Source organism: Camponotus vicinus, unplaced genomic scaffold, assembly GCF_025532165.1.
Source record: "Camponotus vicinus isolate PSW18456_S1 unplaced genomic scaffold, iyCamVici1.0 SCAF_2, whole genome shotgun sequence".
Taxonomy (NCBI): Eukaryota; Metazoa; Arthropoda; class Insecta; order Hymenoptera; family Formicidae; genus Camponotus; species Camponotus vicinus.
Window position 1 is genome coordinate 20,873,818 of NW_028141956.1, and position 26,453 is coordinate 20,900,270.

Consider the following 26,453-nt stretch of genomic DNA (forward strand, 5'->3'; position numbering starts at 1 on the left):
TGTTAAAAATTTTTACTTAGTATGAAAAAATGTATATATGTATATGAACTTGTATATATATTATCAAAATCTGCAGTATAAAAGTTATTTAAAAACATACTTTCAAATCATAACTTGAAAGACGAATATCTTGACAAATGACGTATTGTAGAAAAAAATAAAAATTTATGTTATTCTTATCTGCTCTACACTAAAATATTATTTACTTTTCCCACGACAATCTGCATCATTTTTAAAAAATTTTTATTTCACTTTTATACTATTTTTTCTAAGGAACGGGGAAAAAATAAAACTTATTATTAATAAATAAATTTATTTAAAAAATACATCATTAATCTTCCATCGAATTGCATATTTGTTGAAGAACGCGCATTCCATCTTCGAATTTATGATATTTGTATGATAACTTCAATGATAGTCCAATAGCAAATCTTTCCACTAATATTATTTTTCCATCTTCTTCTTCTGTAAAATTCCAGATATTGCGAAAGTAGATTGTTTGAAGGAAATTATTAATGAGCATCGAATTGGTCCAAACACACACATAAACCTATAAAATAAATGATAAAATTAGATTTTATTAATGTAAATATGAAGAATATTATTTGTAGATATTATATCTCACAAATTAGAAACTTTTATTACTTGCTTTCACTACTTATGTATTTTTTTTTAAATACAATTTAATTTGTTTATAATTTGAAGCATTTTTATTTTGTATTTTTTCCGTGATCTTTATTTATTACTTTGGTCTTAAACTTTTTGACGGTAGTGTACTTTATACATATATTCTTTATATGTATATATTTTTTAAATAAAACAAAAATTTAATATTTTCCAATTAAAATATCATAATATTTTAAATAAAATATTTTAAATAGTAATATAACACACCCACATACGAAAATATGGTAGAATCTTTTATTGGCAAAAATTCATAAAAGGTTACACAGCATCGATTTTATCACCGCTTAGATATGTTATAGAGGAGATTGTCCTGAGTAATTTCTCGTAAAAAATAAATCGGAGATGGCATTAGTTTAGAAGATATAACAAGTTAAAGTTTGACAATTTTAATGTTTTTCTTAGGCATTATAGACTATTAAGAACGTTGTATATGTGGTTGTATGTATATGAGGTTTGTTTACATTGTCCTGATCTATTTGACATCTTCTATAGCTCCATGGTCATAAATGAGTTGTCAACAGGAGCGTCCCTTTTGACTACGTTGCGATTGACCACTGCCAATTATATCGACTTGCCTAGAGTAACCAGCAACGATTGACCAATCAGAGAATCCTATTTTGAATTGGCCAATTGGCGACGTGGTCAATCGGATCCCACTCGTTGTCAACAATCAGTTTCACTTATTTTTCACAGTTCCCTAACAGCTTTCAGCATGCGACTACACGAATTCTTAAGCATTGTTGAGGATAAATATAAATTGATTTTCTTATTGATTGGAAAATTATTCACGGGCGCATTAAACGTCCACGGTGTGATACAGATCTCGATTTATATCGTGATCTTCTTCATATGTAATTCGGTACAATATAAAAAACGACATAAAAAATGACGAAGAATGTGATGTAATTTTAGAATAAGTCTGCTTCATAATTCGTGATTTTCGCATTCGCTTCGTCTTGTAAAGTACATACGTGGACAGAGTGACTTTCGCCCCTCCTAAGGGGGGCTCCATTTTTTGAAGATATAACCTAATCTAACCCATTGCTGGGATTTACTTGCAATTTTCGGCCAGATTTCTCAGCTGACACCTACTGTCGCCTCTTATCGCTCACATCTTCCCTGGCAAAAATGAGACGTTTGTTTGGCGTTTACATGAACGTTTGTGGAAGTTCGTCGAGAGTTTAAAAACGATTAGTAAAGAGTTTGTAGAACAAAAATTGCAACACTGCAGCGTTTAAAAGACGTTTGTACGTTATAGTGTAAACGTAAACGTTTGAAAAGTCTGAGTAAACTCTGTACACGAAGATGTATCAACGTTTACTGAACGTACTCTGAAAAATGTTACCTCAGCATTGCAAAACTTTCATGTAACATTATATAAAGAGTTTGTAGAACAAAAATTGCAACACTGCAGCGTTTGATAAGCATTCAAAACCCAACAGCGTTATGTAAGTGCTGTTACAAAGTTTAAAAAGCATATAAACTCTCAGAAAACCCTCACTCAACGGTTGTTAACGCTTTATAAAGTTTCTTATTTTCGCCAGGGTTAGCGACCGCGCCGCTGGACGCTCGTAACTAAGGAGCGCTCAGGAATGTGCGCATTACAAATGTAATGTGGCAATCTATTTAAATAAAAATAATTATTCTATTATTAATTACGTATATGTTCTGTAACTATTTAAAATATTTATGTTTTGAAACATAATTAATAATAGAATTATTTTTATTATTAATAAACAATAAAGAGAACTTAGATAGATAGATTTGTAACGCACACGTAGACACAGTATAAGTACATACAGTAGTGTCACTTCTTTGTTCTCTAAAGACCGCAATTTTGAGTGCGCATGCGTCAATTGTACAATTTTCAATATGGCTACGTTATGTGCCACATGCTATGTGATCTGTACACGTTATCTGCTGTGAGATTAAAATATTAAGTAATAAAGATAAAATTTAAATTTTGTGTTGTGATATATTAAATATATATATATATGTATGTACGTATGTACGTATGTACGTATGTATGTATGTATGTATGTATGTATGTATGTATGTATGTATGTATTAACATTACTTAAAAAGCTATAATCTCGCTCTAAACAAATTTTAATGCGATTAACAATTGCATTCTGTTTATTCACTTATACAATAACTTTACATTTTATGAGAGAATTCTAATTTATGCGCCAAGTTACAATTTGCAATATGGCGATGGGTCATGTGATTTGGCATAAGCACATCAAAGGTGCCGACACCGAAGTGACGCTACTGTATGTACTTATACTGTGACGTAGATTTGTAAGATTACATTTGTAACGTACACGTTCCTGAGTGCTCCTTAGTTACGAGCGTCCGGCGGCGTGGTCGCTAAAGCGCGAGCGGTAAGAGGGGAACAGTAGGCATAAGTTAAGAAATCTGAGCGAAAGTTGCAAGTAAATCCCAGCATTGACCAAACCCAAACCTATTTCTGATTTAACCCTTTGTATGTGAGTACTATGGGCGCATATATGCGCTCAGAAAAATAAGCTCATCATGGCCTATGAGCGCAAGTATATACAATTAGGGTTTAACGTTCGGTGAAATCTGATCGCCCATTGTGATTTATAGTTTTTACACCTTCTGATAAGGTCTTAATGATATGGCGCCACAAAAGCGGAAACGCATAATTTCAAGCAATAGTGATACAGAAAGTGAATCATTATCAGATATTGATAATTTATTGTGTAATGAAATAAAAGATAAGCGGATTAATTATTTTTCTTCATCAAGTGAATCAGAGAAACTACCCTAGTAGCAAGCACACGTCACTTTGACGTTCCAAATTGGTCATTTTTGGTCATATGTCGTGACTGATTTGTTACATGACTTTATATTGACGTCTTGATATAATTTATTATTATTTTGATGTCATATTTCAGTCATGAACTGATGATTATTTTATTATTAATGTGATTAGTTAGTACATCGATTCCATAAAAAAATCTTTTAAAATTTTTATATAACATGACTTTCGCGACTTTAACAATTTTTCTTTCGACGAATGCGTTTATCTGTGCACGACTCATGTTGCTTAACCATTCAAGTGTTCATTAAATTAGTGCACAGTAAAAATATTAGCTATACCAATCGAGTGTAATTGTATGTAAAGTGCCAAGAAATATACACATTTTTTTATAATACAGTTGATTGACAAAATATATTTTTATAAAACGCAGGCAACGGAAGACATTATTTGTTAAAATTTTATATGATATTAGAAGTAAGTTTATTTATGTTTAAATAAAATAATAATAACAAATATAGAATTTGTGACTTATTTTCTTACCATATTTGTGTTTTCTAGTTTTTAAATAAAGCAGTTTAATCGATCTGAGATTTCTCTGAAGAATAGAATAGCTGTAATTGTTCAATGATGCTCTCAAATCGGTTAATCTACTTTATTCGACAATGCTATTAAATACATTATTATGCTAAGAAAAAGGCGTTAAAATATGGTACATGTCATGACGTCAAGAATCTGTGACATTTAGAATCTGAGACATTAGATCGTCACTTTTACGTTATAAAAACACTCGTGATGTCAAGAATAGTCAGTGAATGACCAATTTGAAACGTCAAAATGACGTGTGCTTGCTATCTGGGTGGATACAAGTGATAAAGTAATTTCTAACCTAAATCTTCCGCGCAAAGTTAAAAGACTTAGACTAGCAAGCACTTCTTCAAAAATATAATAAATAATAATATATAATATATAATATAATAAATAATAATATAATAAATAATAAATAATAATATTATTGTTATTTTATTTATTTATTTTATTTTATTTAATATGTGACGCCATGTTATTCTTGCATTTCGAGCGTTCCTTATTCCCGCCTACAATCTCAATTCTCGCTTGCACTGATTCAGTGCAAGTTCAGTTCTAGTTCAGTTTAGTGCAAGAACAAAAAACAGACCTATACTGACAAAATATCGTCAAAAATTAAATTCATTTGCAAGCGACGGCAAAAATACGATAAAAGTTGAGCATGCCCTCTCAAAAGGTAACAGCAAAAATACAACATAGTTTATTATAAAATAGTGACAGAATCACAACAATGTCAAGGTTATATTGAATAGTATAATTCTTCCGTTTATACAACATATTTATTTCATATTTAGGTTTCTGTCATGAACAAATATTATTAAAACTATAAATGTTATTAAAACATAAAGTGCAGTTAAAAAAATTATGTAGTATTTATTATGTAGTATTAATGTATAGTATTTATTTCTATAAATTCTACTTTAATTTCTGAGACGATTTCAATAGAGAATTTAGCATTTATTAAATTGATTGTTAAAATTTAATGATTTTATTAATTATTTAATTATACTAATTAAAGTAAACATGTGGCGAAGTACAGAATCCTTCTTTCGCACCCCAATTCAAAAACTTATCTAACTCAAACCTATTTTTGTTTTTAAATTTAAATTAAGTTTGAGTAAATTAATTTTTTCAGGATGGGGCTGCAAAAAAAGAAGCTCCGCCCATATATTTATTTTATCATAAAGTAAAACTATTTATATATTTGTACAACTATTTATATTACTAAACTATTTATATTTTTGCTTTTGTATATGCATATATTATATATTTCTTTGAAAGTTTTAAACTCTTTTTATATACTTTATTGTAAAGTAAACGTGTGGACAGGGAAAGCGCAAAGCCTTCCTCCTGCACTCCTTCCTGGAAAAAACTAATCTAACCCAAACCTATTTTTACTTTTAAATTTAAATCGATTTGAGTTAAGAGTTAGATAAGCAAAATGCCCGCAATTTGCTAGCAGATTGGCATCCGTTATGTCTGCAACAGGCTTACGATTTGTTAGCAAAACCTGCTCACAGAATCTGACAGCAGATTGTCAGCAAAAACCGAGCAGGATCTGCGTGCGCGTAATCTGACGGCAGATTGGCAGCATATCCCGAGCAGAATCTACAGCTTCTGGTCATTTATATAAATATGAAATATAAATGCAATAAAATTATTACAGATGCTAAATAAGACTATTATCGGTGAATTATCGGTTATTATAATTTTCTTCTAATATAACATATAATATGTAATATATGTTATATCGTAGTTATATCTCACATAGTGAAGGACTAGTTCAATTTAATTAAATTAATAATAAATGGTGGAAGTAATTAAATTTAACTTATAAAACTTGAGATATAATTTAGTTAGAATTAAATTCTTCCTTTATGCTTCAAATAGGCAGTAAATAAATAATTTTCCATTTATCTTATTGATTCCAATCAGTTTAATATTCTGAATCTCATCTGCTTGTATCAGATATCAGAAATTAAAGTGGTAGAAATAGTTACTATAGTTTTGATCTTTTATTAATAATCGCGACTCTCTCTTTATATATATTTCTAACAGAAATTTGATTGCGAGAAAGTACATCACATAGCGGTAAGCGAAGGAACTATCGAATCAAATGCAGATTGTTGCCAATTTGCCATCAGATCACGCAAATCCTATTCCACTTCTGCCGTCAATCTGCAGTCAAATTACACGCACGCAGGTCCTGCTTGATTTCTGTCGACAATCTAATATCAAGTCATGTTAGCAGATTCTGCTTGGTTTCTGTTGCCAATCTGCGTCAGATTCTGTGAGCAGATTCTGCTCAATTTTTGACATCAATTTGTCAACTTAATCGGTAATAACAACTTCAGTACCAAATTTGTAGCCTTTTGCTAACATTAGTTGATAGCAAACACTTGGCATGATCTGCTTTCTACAGACTTTGCTATCTCGGTAAATAATTATATCAATAATACGAACAGCTTTTTACATTTTCAAGTCAACGAAATCTATATTTATACAAAACATGTTTAAACATGTTTTAAGTTTCAAATAATACAATAATTTTACAATTATATTTAGAAATGTCCATAGAAATGCAACAAACAAAAGGAAACAAGTAGACTTTGCGTTATAATATGCTAAGAAATGTTACAAAATTTAGCAAAAGTTCTTAATATATATAATATAAGAACAGCAGATTTTGAGCATTATGTGTTAGCATAATATGTCGGCAAAACTAAATTGTGTATAACATGGTATCATACTATATTGATATTCTTATATATATTATTCTTATATTATTATACTTATATTATTCTATTCTCTGCAAGATATCATTCTATTCTGTAAGTACGACGTGGTAGAAACGCAGCAGAAATGGAACATACACTGCCATCTCAAAAGATAAAGATAGAAACATAGCAGAAGTGCAACATAATTTGTTATCATAAAATAATGACAGAATCATAGTAATATCAAGAAATCAAGATGATTATATCGTGTTATAGTTCTTTCTTTTAAATGCTATACGACGTATCTATCTCGTGTCTCAGTTTTTGTCACGGGCAAATATAAAGACTACAAAGCGCGGTTCATAAAATTATAAATGTATAGTATTTATTTCTATCAGTTTAATATCTCTGATACAATTCCAATAGAAAATTTAGATCAGAAATCTGATCATTAAATTGATTATTAAAATTTAATAATTTTAATAATTATTTAACTGATCACATATATTTTATACAAAATGTATTTATGATATAACATGTTACATTACACATTACATTTATGATTAGAAAATTATCAACTAACTACTAGATTAATAAAAGACTTTATCGGTGATACTATAATAGCTATAATATTTAATTTATAATAATTCATGCTGCATTTTTGCTATGTCCTGCCGGCAGGTTATGCTAGATTTTTGCCACATTTCTTGCAACAGATGATAAAATAGATCGTGTTCTATCCTTTCTGTATTTTTGCCATTGCGTTGTCATAGTAAACCATGTTCGATTTCTGTTGTATTTCTGTTTTTAACAATTGATAAAATAGATCGTGTTCATGTTTGATTTTTACTGTGTTTCTGCCATCAGTGTCCGATAGATTTTGCACTTATGATTTTGAAATTAAGTTTAAGACCTTTAGACTGCCAGGAAAGTCACTTTTGTGGCTCTAAGTTTTTGCGCTAATAAGTTAGTGATATTTTATAAATACTAAATATATTAATACAAAAAAGTAAAAAATTAAGAAACAAAAAAGATCCAAAAGTCAAAAAGGAGCTACAAACTTTCTACGTCCACGTCATTAGTTCTCAGTAATGTTAAAGGGAATTTCTCTGCATTAGCCTATACGTTTATATTCATTCATGTTGTCAATACTGCTCTTAGGCTCGAAATTTCATAAATCTATGTTCAGAATTCGAATCAGCGATACCAAAAACTTTCAAATACACTATTTTTGAGAAAATAAAATTTTTTATATTTGACCATCCGTTCCCGGGAAAGCTACTTTTATGGTTTTGAACAAATCTCGAAATTCCGCGCAATGTGTTATTTATATAGATATATTTTTGGAAAAAAAAGAACGTTGGTTATAATGAAAAAATGGCCGGCAGGCAGATCGGAATTTGCTACAAAGTCATGCAAGTTGAATGCTGATATACTGCTGGTATTTTACTATCTGTATGTATATGATAAATATTTAGAATAGGTCAAATATATCTTGATATATCTTAATATATGTATGTTATTAAGGTCACCACCCTGAATAATTTTCAAAAAATTTTAGCCATCGTTGTATATTAAAAAATTAGAAACAAAAAAAGTTTCACGAATTTCACAAATTTTTTGACTGTATGCATTTAATAGAATGTATTTTAACAAATTCATTCATTTACATGTAGAAATCGAATATATGGGCGGAAAAGAAACGGAGCTTTTTCCATTTCGAAAAAGTTAATCTCCCAGATAACAAAGTCTGTAGAAAGCAAATCATACCAAGTGTCTGCTATCAACTAATGTTAGCAAAACGGCTACAAATTTAGTACTGAAGTTGTTATTACCGATTAAGTCGACAAATTGATGTCAAAAATTAAGCAGAGCCTGCTCACAGGATCTGACGTAGATTGGCGACAGAAACCAAGCAGGATCTGCTAACATGACTTGATATTAGATTGTCGACAGAAATCAAGCAGGACCTGCGTGCGTGTAATTTGACTGCAGATTGACGGCAGAAGTGGAACAGGATTTGCATGCGTGATCTGATGGCAAATTGGCAATAATCTGCATTTGATTCGATAGTTCCTTCGCTTACCGCTATGTGATGTACTTTCTCGCAATCAAATTTCTGTTAGAAATATATATAAAGAGAGAGTCGCGATTATTAATAAAAGATCAAAACTATAGTAACTATTTTTACCACTTTAATTTCTGATATCTGATACAAGCAGATGAGATTCAGAATATTAAACTGATTGGAATCAATAAGATAAATGGAAAATTATTTATTTACTGCCTATTTGAAGCATAAGGGAAGAATTTAATTCTAACTAAATTATATCTCAAGTTTTATAAGTTAAATTTAATTACTTTCACCATTTACTTTATTATTAATTTAATTAAATTGAACTAGTCCTTCACTATGTGAGATATAACTACGATATAACATATATTACTATATATAATATATATTGTATGTTATATATAGATATAGATATATAGATATAGAAGAAAATTATAATAACCGATAATTCACCGATAATAGTCTTATTTAGCATCTATAATAATCAATTTTGTTGCATTTATATTACATATTTATATGAATGACTAGAAGCCGCAGATTCTGCTCGGGATATGCTGCCAATCTGCCGTCAGATTATGCGCTCGCAGATCCTGCTCGGTTTTTGCTAACAATCTGCTGCCAGATTCTGTGAGCAGGTTTTGCTAGCAAATCGCCTATTGCAGACATAACGGATGCCAATCTGCTAGCAACTTTGGAAATCGGTCGCCAATCTGCTAGCAAATTGCGCGCATTTTGCTTACCGGGTACTTACATTCATTTTTAAAATTCGTGAACATGATTTCATTGAATGGGATATCAAAGCACAAGTTCTAGCAATGTGCATAAATGAAACATTTTTAACAGCTTCATCATTGAAGTAATTATCCAAATCATCTATCAAAAGCACAGAAGGTACGGCTGCATAAGTATGCAATTTCACAAGTTGTTCTATAAAAGTTTCATAATCTGGCAGATATCTGTAAATAAATATTAAAATGGTACGTACATTTATATATTAATAATTTTATTCAATATAAAGTATTAAAGTTTTTATATTATTCATTCTCAAAAAAGATACATTATATTAATAAATTTCCTAATATAATTTGTATATACGTGTATGTATATGTGTAAAGTTTTCCATTTTAATGGAAACAATTATGTATCTCTTAAACTTGATATCCTATAAAGAAATGTTTCAGATAAAATTTATAGAATTTTGAGAGGAAAATTTGAGAGGAAAACTATATTTGATGATTTTAAATTTTAACTAAAATTATTTTTTAAAACCATGTAAAGAGATCAATTTAATTATTTTAATTTATCTTTAATTATTTTATATAAATCAATTCTCATAATATTGGGCGTAAAAAGTTATTAAGATGAGATGTCCAAAAAATTAATATAATTTACAAGATATTTTATATTTTAATTTGACATAATACATAGTAAAAATGTTCAATTGTGATGGATTTATTTATGATCTTACGATTATAACTAAAACTTTTTTACAATGGCTCTTTTACTCATGACTTTAGAAGAATTCACAAAGAATTATTGAACAACAAATTGTTAAGATAATACTTAAGATTTTGAACGAAAAACTGTCTTATTTAATATTTCGTATAATTTTGAATATACGTTGTTATCTGGCAAATTTAATTATACTTTTATTTTGCCATTTTATTAAATAAATTTAATAATTAATATACACTAAAATTATGAAACGAATCAAAGAATTATTCCAATACATACTGGTATTGTGTAAAATATTCCTATAAAAATATTTACAGATGTTTATATACGATATTCAAAAACTTTTATATCCCTCTAAAAAAACCTTACAAAGGTAAAAAAAATACGCCAAGTACATAAAGAATATTCTACCTTGTATGCATCTTTAATAAAAAAATTCCTTAAAAATAATTTTTTACAGTAATTTTCCCTCAAAAAATCATTTTCCTAAAAAACAAAACCTCAACAAATAATTTTCATAAAAAAATATTAAAAAATAAAATATCAAAACTAAATATGAAATCAATAATTACTATTAGCCAAGTACTTATGAGCAATTTGTAAATTTGATATAATATTTGCTGTGAAATATCAATTTTATAGAGTAGAAATATTATACATAAATTCTCCCTAAAAAATTAAAACGCATTTTATATTTATTCTATATTATTTTATATTTATTTTATATTTATTTTATAAGATTCTTTTAATTCTTAAAACACATTTTATATAATGTATATAATTTAAAAAAAAGTTTTACGCAAATTTTAAATCGCACAGTCTTTAAATCGAAGTAAGTTATGAAAACTTGGCGTGCCCGGATTGTTTACATTATAAACAAATATATCTCCAATAAAATGTAAAATATTAGACATTATGTAATTAAATATTTAATCTGTATTTGATTACGATCCGGGCACGCCAAGTTTTCATAACTTACTTCGATTTAAAGACTGTGCGATTTGAAACTCTCTTGCATAAAACTTTTTTTTAAATTATATACATTATATAAAATGTGTTTTAAGAATTAAAAGAATCCTAATTCTCATTAAATATTTTAAAAATCAATTTTCTCTGAATAAATATAAAATGCGTTTTAATTTCTTAGAGAGAATTTATATATAATATTTCTACTGTATAAAATTGATATTTCACGGCAAATAATATATGAAATTTACAAATTGTTCTTAAGTACTTGGCTAATAGTAATTGATTTCATATTTAGTTTTGATATTTTATTTTTTAATATTTTTTTATGAAAATTATTTGTTGAGATTGTTTTTTAGGAAAATGATTTTTTGAGGGATAATTACTGTAAAAAATTATTTTTAAGGAATTTTTTTATTAAAGATGCATACAAGGTAGAATATTCTTTATGCACTTGGCGTATTTTTTTTACCTTTGTAAGGTTTTTTTTAGAGGGATTTCACACCTTTTTGTAAAATTTTATACCCTTTCTGCAAATTATTTTTTGAAGGAAAATATTTGCATATTATCTATAACTCTATAGTTCTATAGTATATAATTATATATATATACATATGTGTGTGTGTATATGTAGAAATTCACATATTTGACTGCGCTACCATAATTATAGTTACATAGACATTTATTACATTTGCCTGCGTAGACAAATATAGTTACACGGAAATATTTCCTACATGTATAATTATATATATATATATATATATATATATATATATATATATATATATATATGTATGTATAAATTTTATATATTTATATATATATATATATATATACATATATATATAATTATACATGTAGGGAATATTTCTGCGTAACTATATTTGTGTCTATGCAGGCAAATCTAATAAAAATCTATGTAACTATAATTATGGTTGCGCAGTCAAATATGTAAATTTCTACGCACACACACACACACACACGCACACGCACACAATTATCGTTATACATGTAGGGAATATTTCTGCGTAACTATATTTGTCTATGCAGGCAAATATAATAAATGTCTATGTAACTATAATTATGGTCGCGCAGTCAAATATGTAGATTTCTACACACACACACACACACACACACACACACACACACACACACATATATATATATATACATATAATTTTATTCCACAAAATGATAAATGTCTATTCTCTTTATTAAGATTAATATATAATATGTCAAAATATATTATGTTTAAACAGATAAATGAAAAAAATTTTACAATATTTTTACCTTTTGATGAATATTACAAAAATTTTCACAATCCACTTGATTGTTAAGTGTCACACACACAAGTCTGTGTTTTTATTATATAATAAATGTACTTGGCGTCGCGAGGCTACCGCATCGCTTGATAATAACCTTTAATATGTCACTTCTCTTCCTTGTTCCGCACTATAGTTTTATTTATTTACTTATTTATTTATTATTATTATTTTTATTTTTATCATTCTTATTTATTTATTATTAATCTGTGTTTAATAACCTGACTGCTTAACGTCACTTCTCTTCCTTGTTACACTATTCCGCATTATACTTTAATAAATTTATCTTTCATACGTCCGTACACACATACATATACATATCACACGTATGTATGCACATGCACACATATGATTTTGTCTCTTAAAGCATTGTACATATCGAAGCAATAATCGTATACGCAGCGGTATGAACGCCGCTTGAGGGACAAACTAGCTTTGCGTATGTGCGTGCGAACATATGTACGTGAGTCTAAACTGAAGGAAAAGGAGGAAAGAACGAAAAATGTCACAATTCTGATATTCGATCATCATTTCTCAGGATTGACTGCACCGATTTTATTCAAACAGGTCGCAATCGAAAGCTTGTACTCGTATTATATCATAAAAGTGTCGTTAAATTTTTGATTACGGCTTTAGTTTATTAAATATCTTAACCGAAAGTTTACTTGACGCGAAATTCCGGATAACGTACTTGGTAGCGCCGCGTCGAGAACAGTGACTCTCAATTCAATGCTTGGACCTGTTTTTTATGTACTTGGCGTCGCGACGCTACCGCGTCGCTTGATACGATATTCAAAAATTGAAATGCATAAAAAAAGTGATGCCATACGAGTTTACACACTCGAGAAAATCCACTTTATATTGCTTGATGCTTTCTGTATAAGATCTGTAATTATATGGTTTCACATGCATTTGCTACGCGAATATTTGTTAGTAATTTTTTAATGCGTAACAAATAATGGCTAAAAACTTTTAAAATTTACTTGGAATTATGATTTTAATATATGTCAAAATCATTCAAAGTGAATTTTTTCATTTACATACATTTTTTCATCTATATATTTCATCTGTTTATATATAATATTAAATATTAGCGGATTATAAGAAATATTTCATTTATATTCGTAATAAATATGGAACACTCTGTATAGGAAATATATAAATCTTACATAAATCTCATTAGATCGAGAGTCGCAACTGCTGGATTATTTCTATCGTGACAAACAACTGGTTTTGCTAGAGGGCTTGGCGTAATATAAACGACACGATGTCCCTTTTCTGCCCAATATATTGCTGCCTGTACAAAAAAACCTATTTTTAAAAAATCAACAAAAATATCAACATATATAAATAGTGAAAAAATATATAATATATATATAATAAAAAAAATATATATATAATAAGCTGGTTTAATGTTAAAATATTGATAGTCTCATAATTCATATTAAATTAAAATAATTTAACGCCATTATGTTTTTAATTGTCGCTCGTTGTTTATTAAAGTTATTAATAAATGAAAACTCATGTAAAGTAAGCTTTAAATATAGATTGTTACATACAGAATAAAAAAAACTTAATATATTGAACATACTGACGCAAACTCTGTCATAGATGCTCCCAAACTAGGTTGAAAAAAAGAGAAAGATTGGGAACCTAGAGAAACTTCCCACTAGAGAAGCATCCCATTCCTGTAAAATAGTAAATTGCACCTAGTAGTGTCAAGCCTCGGATAAAAGGCAGATTTTATGGAATAACAACCTGCAAAGACGCGAAAGCAGTGATGCCAGAATGCCCACGCGAGCAACGAGCAACCGGTAGCGGAGGGGATGACGCGCGCAAACATAAACTGCGTACCGTAAGAGCCGGAGCCTCGGCTAGCTTCGGATAGTAGAGGAGGACAGAGATATTGTTTTCTGTGTCCTTCTCACTTTCCACAGTCGGCGACAGAGGCAACGAGAATGCTTCTCATTCTCGTTGCCTCTGGCCTCTCGCTTTATTTAATACGCGTAACAGCGTTAAATGTTTTTACAGCCTTTTTGTATTATTAGATTATATATTATGTATGCGTTATGTATTAAATATACGTATCTTTTAAAATCGCTAATATATAATACATAATGCATACATAATATACAATATATATAATACATAATAATTAATGAATGTGCCGATTGCGTCGTGCACGTTGCGATATATCGAAGTCATTCCGCAAACATAACAATATATTTGCAATAATAACGACAGCAAACGTATACTGACCACTTATACGTTTGCGTCGTGACAATAATATAAAAATAATATAAATGAATGGTGACTTTCCTCACCACCCATGGGGTATCATCAAAGGCGCGTTAGGTTTTTTATTTTAGAGTGTGGACCTTCGCCCTATTGTACCACACTTTAAATAATATTATATTGTACTGTAATATATCTACATATAATTATCTATATTACATTTATGCAGAAGTTATGTTTTTAAAAAAGATATTTTTTAAGTCTGGTGTCAATTAGCGACAAGAAATTTTTTAATATTACATAATATAACATAATATCTGAAAGAGAGAGGGAAAAAGAAAATAAAGGAGAATAAATAATTATTTAACACATTAAATTTAATTAAAGTAACAGTTCTTTATTACAGTGGGGCCACTGCGGCCCCTCATAATTCGGCCTTGAAAATTGCCGCGATGTTGGCCTCCTCGGCCACCTCGGTCAGCCATTTGCCGCCGGGCATACCAGCGGGCACGTGATCGCCCGCCCGATCTTCTTCTCTGTGTATCTGAAAAATAAACATTTACATAATTAATAATGCATTATAATATTCGTGCAAAATAAATAAATATCATTTAAATAATAAATAATATATACTATTTGAATGTTGCGACATTGGTGTTATCATCGGCGCCGGCGTTGACGTCGGTGTCATCGTCGGTGACGGCGTCGACGTCGATGTCGACGGCGGCTGCTGCTGCTGCTTCGGCTGCTGCTGCTGCTGCTGTTGTTGTTGCTGCATATTTCCAATTTCATTTTCTCCTGTAAAAATAAAAAGTACATAAAATTAAAAAAAAAGATAAAAGTATAAATTAAAAATTCTTAATATTTTACTAATGAATAGAAATAATAATAATTTGATTTATTACTTACGAGACATGCTGGCGTGTCTAGTCTTATACGTCGAAATACGTTTGTTGACATACTCGTATTACAGCGAAATGAAGCACTATCGGCATTTATTCCAGTGATGCCAGATGACCGGCAACGTAGTGGAGGGGGTAAGCACACAAGTGAAAATCGCGTGTACAGATACACGATACGTTCTGGCATTACCTTGTACTTGCTAATATTATAATATATATTTTTTGTGCTAGTAATCTATTTCACCTTGTGACTTGTGCTGGGTGTTCAAGAAAGAAAGAAGGTGAGAAAGAAGAGAGAGAGAGAGAGAAAGAGAGAGAAAGAGAAGTTGAAACAATCTTGATTGTAAGTTCCAATTGTTTTTAAATTCTTATATATTTTTATCTTCTTCATTTTCTTTTATTCATTCTTCTTGAATTCTTTGTTTCTATTTTTTGTTCTATAAAAATGTCTGATGAATTAAGAAAAAAACCTAAACGAAGTTTTCAGGAAGCTTGGCTTAGTAATTATGTAGTTAAATCTTGGATACGTAAAGTATCTTCTAATGATAGCTTGTATCATTACACCATATGTAATAAAAATATTTCTTGTAACACACATTTTGAGGCATGCGGATTCTGCGTCCCACAAAAAAAATATTCATGAAAACACTTTGTCTTTAAATGATAATAATGAAAATTCACATAAAAATATATACAAAAAACCTATATTTCAACCACATGGATGGAAATCGAATTATTTAAACCGTGGTTACGTGAAGTGCCGCATAATAAAAGTTCATTTTTTTGTACTTTTTGTGATAAATCTATGGTTGGTGATTTATCACATATTTATCGTCACGCAGAATCCAAACCACATATAAACATGTCTAAAAAAAATAAAACAGAAACAAAGAATGTAGATATAGACATGATAGACGATTCCCGTTTGATGAACGTAAAAAAGCAGCGGAAATACAATATGCCGCTTTAATTGCAGAAAAAAACATACCTCATCAAACTGCACAAGAAATTTTAAGTTTTTTCCAACACGTAGGACAAGATCCTAATGTGTTAAAAAAAATGAGCATGGGTCGAACGAAATGTAGAAATATAATTTCCAATGTTTTGTATCCTGTTGAAAGTGAAAATGTCGCTAATAAGCTTCAAAATACAAAATTCTCCGTTTTTATTGATGAAACATCAGATATTTGCAATGAAAAGTGGATGACATTTTTCGTTCGATACATTGATCCCGAGACATTAGATATTCGCTCACAACTAGTCAAATTAATTAATAATGATGCGAAAGATTGTAGCGCTAAAATGTTATTCCATGCATTTAAGTCTGAAATGTGGAAATTACAAATTCCCTTTTTAAATATTGTTGCCCTGTCATGCGACAATACACCTGTAATGATAGGGAAACATTTATCGTTTAAAACCAAATTAGAAGAGATGTGCCAACATGTATTAACATTTCCGTGCCCATGTCATTCAGCTGCGTTAGCTGCGCACGCTGCATGTGCGAAAATACCATCATTTTGTGATGAATTTAAAAAAAAATAGCTAATTATATTAATAGCAGTAAAACGTTTGTCAATTTTTCAAGAATTTTGTTATTGCTTTCAAGAAAGTAATCGCAAAATTTTAAAATTAAGTGAAATGCACTGGCTATCTCACCACACATGTGTCGAAAGGCTTCTTGAATCGTGGGATACAATTAAAAATTTTTTACAAGAAATGGTTGCGAGCGATAAAACAAAATCTGGAGAATATCTTTTGTCTATGATGTATAATATAGAAATGAAAGCTTATTTTCTTTTTTTGAAATATATTTTAAATTTTTTTAATATATTCAATGCATATTTCCAATCAACAGAAACGAGAATTCATTTATTGCAGTTTAAATCAGTTAATTTTCTCTCCCAAAATTTCTCTCTGTCAAAATTTTGTTAAAAGAGAATATCTACAAAACATAGCTACAAATATGGATTTTTCGCAGAAACAAATTCAGAAAAATATAAATGAAATTTTGTTGGATTGCAATGTGAAACATATCTTAATAATTTAATAATAGAGAGTCATATAGAAGCAGTTGTAACCATTCGACAGAATTGTTTACAATTTTATATAACTGCTGCACAGGAAATACGTAAAAGATTGCCTATTACACAATTTTTTGATAAAATTACAAGTTTTTGATCCATCTATATCTTTATTCGATAATAATAGAGAAACATCGTTTCAGCATCATTTCTTTTATTGCTAAATATCTTGGTGGTTTCGATGAAGAATCTTTAAGAAAAGAGTGGCTTGCGTTACCAATAGATTTAACTCAAAAAGAGAGAGAAAATCTATCGAAATTAAAATTTAATAATATGTGGAAAAAAATCTTACAGTGCCAGTTGTCAAATAATACTTATAAATATCCCACTTTGAAAAATGTTTTGAGTGCTGTTCGAGCACTTCCTAATTCAAATGCAGATCCGGAGAGAATGTTTTCAATTTTAACTAATTTAAAATAAAAAAAATGCAACAAATTTTCTTCGACCACTGTTAATGCTTCTTGTGTAATAATATCAGCACTGAAAACTAGAGGCGAAACAGCTATAAGCATGACAATAAACAAACAACATTTATCTCGAATGTTATCTAATAAATTATATGCAGCTTATCCTATAAAAGAAAAAAGTAGTTTAACTTTATATGCAGCAGATGAAAGTGTCGGTTGATCGTTTACAACGCAATAATAATAAAAGAGAACAAATACTTTATAAATATTAAAAAATTTCTTGTCGCTAATTGACACCAGACTTAAAAAATATCTTTTTAAAAAACATAACTTCTGCATAAATGTAATATAGATAATTATATGTAGATATACAGGGTGACCCATTTTAACTTAGGCAGCCAAATAACTCGAAAAATAAGCAAGATAGAGAAAAATGTTTTAGACAAAAGTTGTATGGTTTCGAGGGGGCCATAAGATGGTATCATTGGTTTGACCTTGAAGAATCATTTGAAGGTCACGTGAAGGTCACTTCAATTTTTTTAAATGGAACATCCTATATATTTTTGTACATTCTTGTAGCTCATCTCGAGAGCTTTCCAAAACACTATAATTAAGTACATTTTCGTTAAGTACTTTTTGAGTTATGAGGCTTGAAATAATTTCTTAATTTTACATAAACCGTAAAATATCTTGTAAAATATTCATTTTTCGATTATCTTACCTTAATACTTTTATGTACAAAATAATGAGAGGAATCAATTGGTGTAAAGAAAACACATAGTTGTTTTTAAGAAAAAATATGTAATTTGCAATTAACAATTCCATATTTTTTCTTAAAAACAACTATGTGTTTTCTTTACACCAATTGATTCCTCTCATTATTTTGTACATAAAAGTATTAAGGTAAGATAATCGAAAAATGAATATTTTACAAGATATTTTACGGTTTATGTAAAATTAAGAAATTATTTCAAGCATCATAACTCAAAAAGTACTTAACGGAAAGGTACTTAATTATAGTGTTTTGGAAAGCTCTCGAAATAAGCTACAAGAATGTACAAAAATATATAGGGTATTCCATTTAAAAAAATTGAAGTGACCTTCACGTGACCTTCAAATGACTCTTCAAGGTCAAACCAATGATACCATCTTATGACCCCCTCGAAACCATACAACTTTTGTCTAAAACATTTTTCTCTATCTTGCTTATTTTTCGAGTTATTTGGCTGCCTAAGTTAAAATGGGTCACCCTGTATATTAGTGCAATATAATATTATTTAAAGTGTGGTACAATAGGGCTCCGGGCGAAGGCCCACACTCTAAAATAAAAAACCTAACGCGCCTTTGGTGATACCCCATGGGTGGTGAGGAAAGTCACCATTCATTTATATTATTTTTATATTATTGTCACGACGCAAACGTATAAGTGGTCAGTATATGTTTGTTGTCGTTATTATTGCAAATATATTGTTACGTTTGCGGAACGACTTCGATATATCGCAACGTGCACGACGCAATCGGCACATTCATTAATTATTATGTATTATATATATTGTATATTATGTATGCATTATGTATTATATATTATCGATTTTAAGATACGTATATTTAATACATAACGCATACATAATATATAATATAATAATACAAAGAGGCTGTAAAAACATTTAACGCTGTTACGCGTTAAATAAAGCGAGAGGCCAGAGGCAACGAGAACGAGAAGCATTGCCTCGTCGCCGACTGTGGAAAGTGACAGGAGAAGGAGACAGAAAACAATATCTCTGTCCTCCCCTACTATCCGAAGCTAGCCAAGGCTCCAGCTCTCATGGTACGCAGTTTACGTCTGCGCGCGTCATCCTCTCCGCTACAGTTGCTCGTTGCTCGCGTGGGCATTCTGGCATCACTGCACGAAAGAAACAAAAATGGAAATCAAACAAATGCCTTGCTAGAATATACACATTTTGGAATAATAAAGATTAAGAAGTCCTGATGAAAATGGAGAAATAAAATAGACACTTGCCTGTTATTTGAAACAAAAAAAAGCAAAGGAAGCGCTATATTTCAAGATTATATCCATAATGTAAGAAAATAAAGTGACTGCCCTTTGACCAATTAGAGATTTGCCTCAAATCATGAAATCAACATTTCTATTAGCAACATGGCAGATTAGTTATTAAAGACCGTCGTTATTGATAAAATATGATATTTTACTTTTTTGAAAGAGAAACAAAGATGAGATTGAAGTATTTGAAGAATCAAAAAGTGAAAAGAAGCGGGTCTCATTTCTTATTTATTTAGTTCAATATAATTTAGGTAAGTAAAATAAAAATTATTTAAATTTAAATTTCGCGGCATGAGAACCAGACGCGAATAGCAGTACGTCAGGTTCATGGAAAATTAATTTTTCGATGAAAATAATTAATTATGTACTATTAGCACAATTAATCACTTTAAATAATTAATTAGTTTAAAAAAATTAATTTTCGATGAATCTGACGCACTATCCGCATCTGACTCTTATTTACCGTGAAATTCAAATTTGTATTTCACATATAAAGCCATGATTTTTTAATTGTTAAAAATTATTTAAATCAGTCAACTATGCCAAATTTTTTTTATGTATAACATATTTTATTTGCAGAAACAATGCCATCGTGTTGCATCAAACACTACACTAGTCGCATATATTATACTAATACAAAAGGTATCCCTCTAAAAATAAACCTTACAAAGGTAAAAAAATACGCCAAGTACATAAAAAATATTCTACCTTGTGTGCAACAAAATGTTTAATAAAAAAAGTCCTTAAAAATAATTTACAGTAATTTTCCCTCACAAAATCATTTTTCTAAAAAACAAAACAAATAATTTTCTTTAAAAAATATTAAAATAAAATATCAAAACTAAATATGAAATCAATAATTACTATTAGCCAAATACTTAAGAGCAATTTGTAAATTTGATATATTTGCCATGAAATCAATCTTACATTGTAGAAATATTATACATAAATTCTCCCTAAGAAATTAAAACGCATTTTATATTTATTTAGAGAAACTTGACTTTTAAAATATTTAAAATCAACACTAAATGAGAATTAGAATTCTTTTAATTCCTAAAACATTTCTTATACAATGTGTATAATTTAAAAAAAAAAAACGTTTTACGCAAGTTTTAAATCGCACACTCTCTAAATCGAAGTAAGTTATGAAAACTTGGCGTGCCCGGATTATAATCAAACACAGATTAAATATTTAATTACATAATATCTAAGATTTTATATTTTATTGGGTATATATTTGTTTATAATGTAAACGATCCGGGCACGCCAAGTCCATACCGTTTCTGAAATATTAGATTTCACCCCCAAGGGGTGGTTTTTAAAAATTGTTATTATATACGCTTAATTAGTCTTTCTACAAGTCATCACTAATAGTATAGGTTTTATATTTTTGTGGCACAACGTTTCTGAGATATTAGATTTCATCCCCAAGGGGTGGTTTTTAAAAATTATTATTATACGGTAAATTAGTCTTTCTACAAGTTATGAGAAACAGTACAAGTTTTATATTTTTGTGATACACCGTTTCTGAAATTAGATTTCACCCCCAAGGGGTGGTTTTTAAAAATTGTTATTATGCGCTTAATTAGTCTTTCTATAAGTCATAATTAACAGTACAGGTTTTATATTTTCGTAGTGCACTGTTTCCGAAACATTAGATTTCACCCCCAAGGGGTGGTTTTTAGAAATTGTTATTATACGGTAAATTAGTCTTTATAGATACCTTAATTAACGGCACAAATTTTATATTTTTGTGGTTCACCGTTTCTGAGATATTAGATTTCACCCCCACGGGGTGGTTTTTAAAAATTATTATTATATGGTAAATTAGTCTTTGTAAGAAACCTTAACTAACGGCATAAGTTCCATATTTCTGCGACGCATCATTTTCGAGATATTATTTTTCATCCTCAAGGGATGGTTTGTGAAATTTGCTTTTATAAGAGATGGTTTTTGAAAATTGTTATTATACGATAAATTAATTTTTTTTTAAATTTTAATAGTAGAAGTTCCGTATTTTTACGGCTCCGTTTCTAAGATATTAAATTCCACCCCGAAGGAGTAGTTTTGAAAATTGTTACTATACGATAAATTAATCTCTCACACATATGTACACATATACGTATTATATATACATATCACACGTATGCACATACATGCATACATATGATTTTGTCTCTTAAAGCATTTTGCACATCGAAGCAATAATCGTATATGCACGGTATGAACGCCGCTTGAGGGACAAACTCGTTTTGCGTGTATGTGTGCGAGCATATGTATGTGAGTCTGAACCTGGAGAAGAACGAAAAATGTCACAATTCTGATATTAGATCATCACTTCTCAGGATTGACTACACCGATTTTATTCAAACTGGTCGCAATCGAAAGCTTATATTCACATTATATGACAAAAGTGTCGTTAGATTTTTGATTACGTCTTTAGTTTTTAAAATATCTTAATCGAAAGTTTACATGACGTGAAATTCCGGATAAGTTACTTGGTAGCGCCACGCGTCGAGAGCAGTGACTCTCAATGCTCGGATCCTGTTTTTTATTTTTATTTATTTTTATGTACTTGGCGTCGCGACGCTACCGCGTCGCTTGATAACATTTTTTAGATTTCCCAAAGAAGCTATATTCGCTATATTCGGTATTTCGGTATTCCTACATACATGGAACTTGTTCACTACGCACATGAAAAAAAGAGAGAGAGAGAAGAAGGAGAAAAAACAACTGTACAAAATATAAAACAAGATTTAAATAGTTTTCAAAAAAAGCTCCGCAACATCCGAAAAATGTAAATAGTATACAAGAAACTTCGTAAAATGTAAGTAATATAGAAAATAATATAGAAAATGTAAATAATAATATAGAAAATGTAAATAGTATACAAAAAGCTATACAAAATAAACAAAGAGAAAAACAAAAAGAAGCTAACAATGATCAAAATATTTTACTAGAAACATTAATACAACTAAAAAAGAAGAAAGAATCAAAAACTATTAGAAAAAAAATAGAAATTGAACAAAAAAATGAACAATTAAATATCCAAATAATGCAGTTACAACAGAATTAACAAAAATGTCAACGGATAAACAAAAGAAAACTGAAGTAATTGTCATCAATACTTTGAAAAAGATATTTACATCTGGACAAATTGCCGTATTAATGTCATCGAGAAACAGCCGTGTTAAATGATCGCCTGAAGTTATCTGTTATTTCTCTGCGATCACTAAACTTACCAATATTTGAGAAAGATAAAGAAAATGCCATTACCTTGTCCATCAACTCTGCAAAATTCGGTCACTAATTTTATCACCTGGCATTTTGAAACACGTAATCAATATAATGTCGAGTAAAGGACATAATCTTTCAACATCGAAAAAGTTAACTATTCTTACGTTTGATGATATATACGTTTCTAACAAATTAGATATATAGAACGAAAACAATAAAAAGTTTACAGATCTCATGAAACTTGTCAATTCATTATGGCTCGAGGCTTGTTCAAAAATTGGAGCCAGTCTGTGTATTATAATTTTGATATGGTAATGTCTCGCGATATTTTATTTGCTGTCATACAGCTATATGATAATTATTATATTACTGTAACATATGATATGGATCCAATCAATATGAAATTGTGGAAAGAATTATAAATTGGAATTTAATGTTCCTGATTCTTCCACAGAAAAAGACAGATATCGAAAAGAAATGTTTTACTATGCTTCCTTCAAACAATTCATTAGAAATATTTTTCTATTCAAATGTTCCTCATTTATTGAAATTGGCAAGAAACAATTATTAGATTCTGGATTTCAAATTAAAAAAGCCTTTGTCGATAAAACATGTTTAAAAGAATTATTAATATTAAATGAAGGAGATTTAAAAATATCTCATAATCAAAGTAAAGCACATCTTGACGAAAAGACGAAACATTAAAATGGCAGCACAAATTTTTTCGAATAAAAATACATTAGCAATTAAATGGTGTGGGAAAAATGGACTTTTAGTCTCTATACAATGGAAATACATCTATGAAGTGTTGAAATTATTCAATGATTGGTTAACATTTTTAATAGTAAATTCAAATATGGCAAATGCAGTGAATTGCATGCTTATAGCATGAATCTAGAACAACAAAATAAAATTAATATTATGAGTGCATTTATTAACGAAATACGAGTTGGCAAAAGATGTTTAATGCAATTCCAAAAGGATTTTATTATGCAATAGATCATTGCTGGAAATGTTTGTACATATACAAGAAAAATACTCGTCTGAAGCATTTGATGTAAAATATATATTAACAAAAAAATTAAATATAATAAAGATTTTTTGGAAAATTTCTTTTTATATACGATATAAGATCTACGGGAAGTGGATACGATCATCCCCACACCTATGGAAATACAACACAAATTGAAATGACATATCTTAAACACTCAGAACACGTACTGTTGATGCAAAGAAATACCGAAGAGGATAACTGCAAATCATTAATTAATATGATAGATGTACATGGTCCAGATGTACATAGTTTCATTAATTTAGAAAATCAAATAAGTGAAGAAGAATATTTACATATATTCCACACTTAAAACAAATAAAAAAACATAATATACAAGAAAAGTCAGAGAAGGTATTATAAAAAATTCAAACATTTTTTAATTAATAATTTTCATAATTATTTTTTCATAATTTTTCATAGTTATATTTTATAGATATTATAGGCTGGATCTACAAAGCGTTTCCCGTGCTGACTAAAGTCGTAATTTTTTAACTTAAAGCTTTAAACTCATTTAAAAATTCGAGCATGCGACTTTAAACAGCAATATTAATAGTTGAAATAAATTGTATTATATTAATTATCCACTTTTCTAGTGCTAAATTTAAGTAATTACGAACCTGGTCCGGATAAAATTAAATTACTAGAAGATTGAACGGGTTACTTCACAAGAAATGTTTTCTGCCTAAAATCGTACCATAATCTAATCTATCTTACACGTAAAGCTGGTAATCTGAGATTTTATTTATTTTCCAATATATTTTTTTACAGGATTATTGATAATTTTCGAGAAAATTCACGAAACAGAGGGGTTTTTAGTGGGTAGGGAGTACCGAGTTGGTAATTCGACTTGGTACTTGAGTCCCACATAACTCACCGGACTGCCCGGTGAGTATGCATAAAATGCATTTTCCCCTCTCTCGTTAAAAAAAAAAAAAAAAAAAAACCAATTTAAAATAATAATAATTAAAGCGAAAATGTATAATAATAAAAAGTAAATAATAATTTAAGTAAGAATAATAATGACAAAATGAATAAGCAAATGAGAAAGAGAGAGAGAGAGAGAGTGAGGGAGGGAGAGAGAGGCAGAGAGAGAGAGAGAGAGAGAATGAGAATGTATGTATTCGCATGTGTATGTCTGTAGCGATCAGGTGATCGCAGCAGGCGCCCCGCGTAAGCACCCGTATCTGACGGTGAATCGCGCCACCCTTGCCTGCCTCTTGTATCCGACCCGTCATAAGTTAATTACTTCTTTTAATAATTCAAAAACTAAACGTCGGACGAAATTTTGCCGAAGGAAAAATCGTCTTAGAATTGACTCAAGAATGTGTCATTTTAAGGACAATTAAGTTATTTTGAATCACGCTGTGTATATATATATATATATATATATACACAGGGTGATTCAAAACAGGGTGACTTCGTCCGAAACAAGTATGTGTTTTCTTTACACCAATTGATTCCTCTCATTATTTTGTGCATAAAAATATTAAGGTAAGATAATCGAAAAATGAATATTTTACAAGATATTTTACGGTTTATGTAAAATTAAGAAATGATTTCAAGCCTCATGACTCGAAAAGTACTTAATGAAAACTAACTTAATTATAGTGTTTTGGAAAGCTCTCGAGATAAGCTACAAGAATATGCAAAAGCATATAGGGTGTTCCATTTAAAAAGTTGGAGGTGACCTTCACGTGACCTTCAGGTGACTTTTCAAGGTCAAATTAATGGCACCATCTTACGTCCCCCTCGAAACCATACAACTTTTGTCTGAAATATTTTTGTCTGCCGCGCTCAGTTTTTGAGATATTCGGCTGATACGGGTGATCTGCGACACCCTGTATATATACAGGGTGAGCCATTTTAATTAACGCACGC

The 26,453-nt window shown here is 29.6% G+C and overlaps 2 protein-coding genes across 4 annotated transcripts in view; both read right to left on the reverse strand.

Annotated features, from left to right (window-relative positions):
* Nucleotides 1-293: 293 nt before the first annotated feature.
* Nucleotides 294-26,453, reverse strand: part of LOC145966614 (uncharacterized) — a 34,917-nt gene continuing 8,757 nt past the window's right edge. For 2 of the 3 annotated variants that reach the window (XM_083090829.1, XM_083090828.1), the window contains exons 2-5: nt 14,186-14,282; nt 13,764-13,891; nt 9,603-9,807; nt 294-550 (exon numbers count right to left, since the gene is read on the reverse strand). In XM_083090829.1, the coding sequence (XP_082946955.1) occupies nt 332-550; nt 9,603-9,807; nt 13,764-13,891; nt 14,186-14,203 (570 nt within the window). In that variant the 5' untranslated portion in view covers nt 14,204-14,282 and the 3' untranslated portion in view covers nt 294-331. The remainder of the gene's footprint in view (nt 551-9,602; nt 9,808-13,763; nt 13,892-14,185; nt 14,283-26,453) is intronic. The other variant, XM_083090827.1, reaches the window with a different exon arrangement.
* LOC145966616 (uncharacterized) lies at nt 15,206-17,622 on the reverse strand. Its single transcript, XM_083090831.1, has 3 exons — nt 15,739-17,622; nt 15,463-15,627; nt 15,206-15,373 (listed from the first exon to the last, which is right to left on the reverse strand). The coding sequence occupies exons 1-3, from the start codon at nt 15,743-15,745 to the stop codon at nt 15,207-15,209; spliced, it is 339 nt and encodes a 112-aa protein (XP_082946957.1). The 5' UTR covers nt 15,746-17,622; the 3' UTR covers nt 15,206.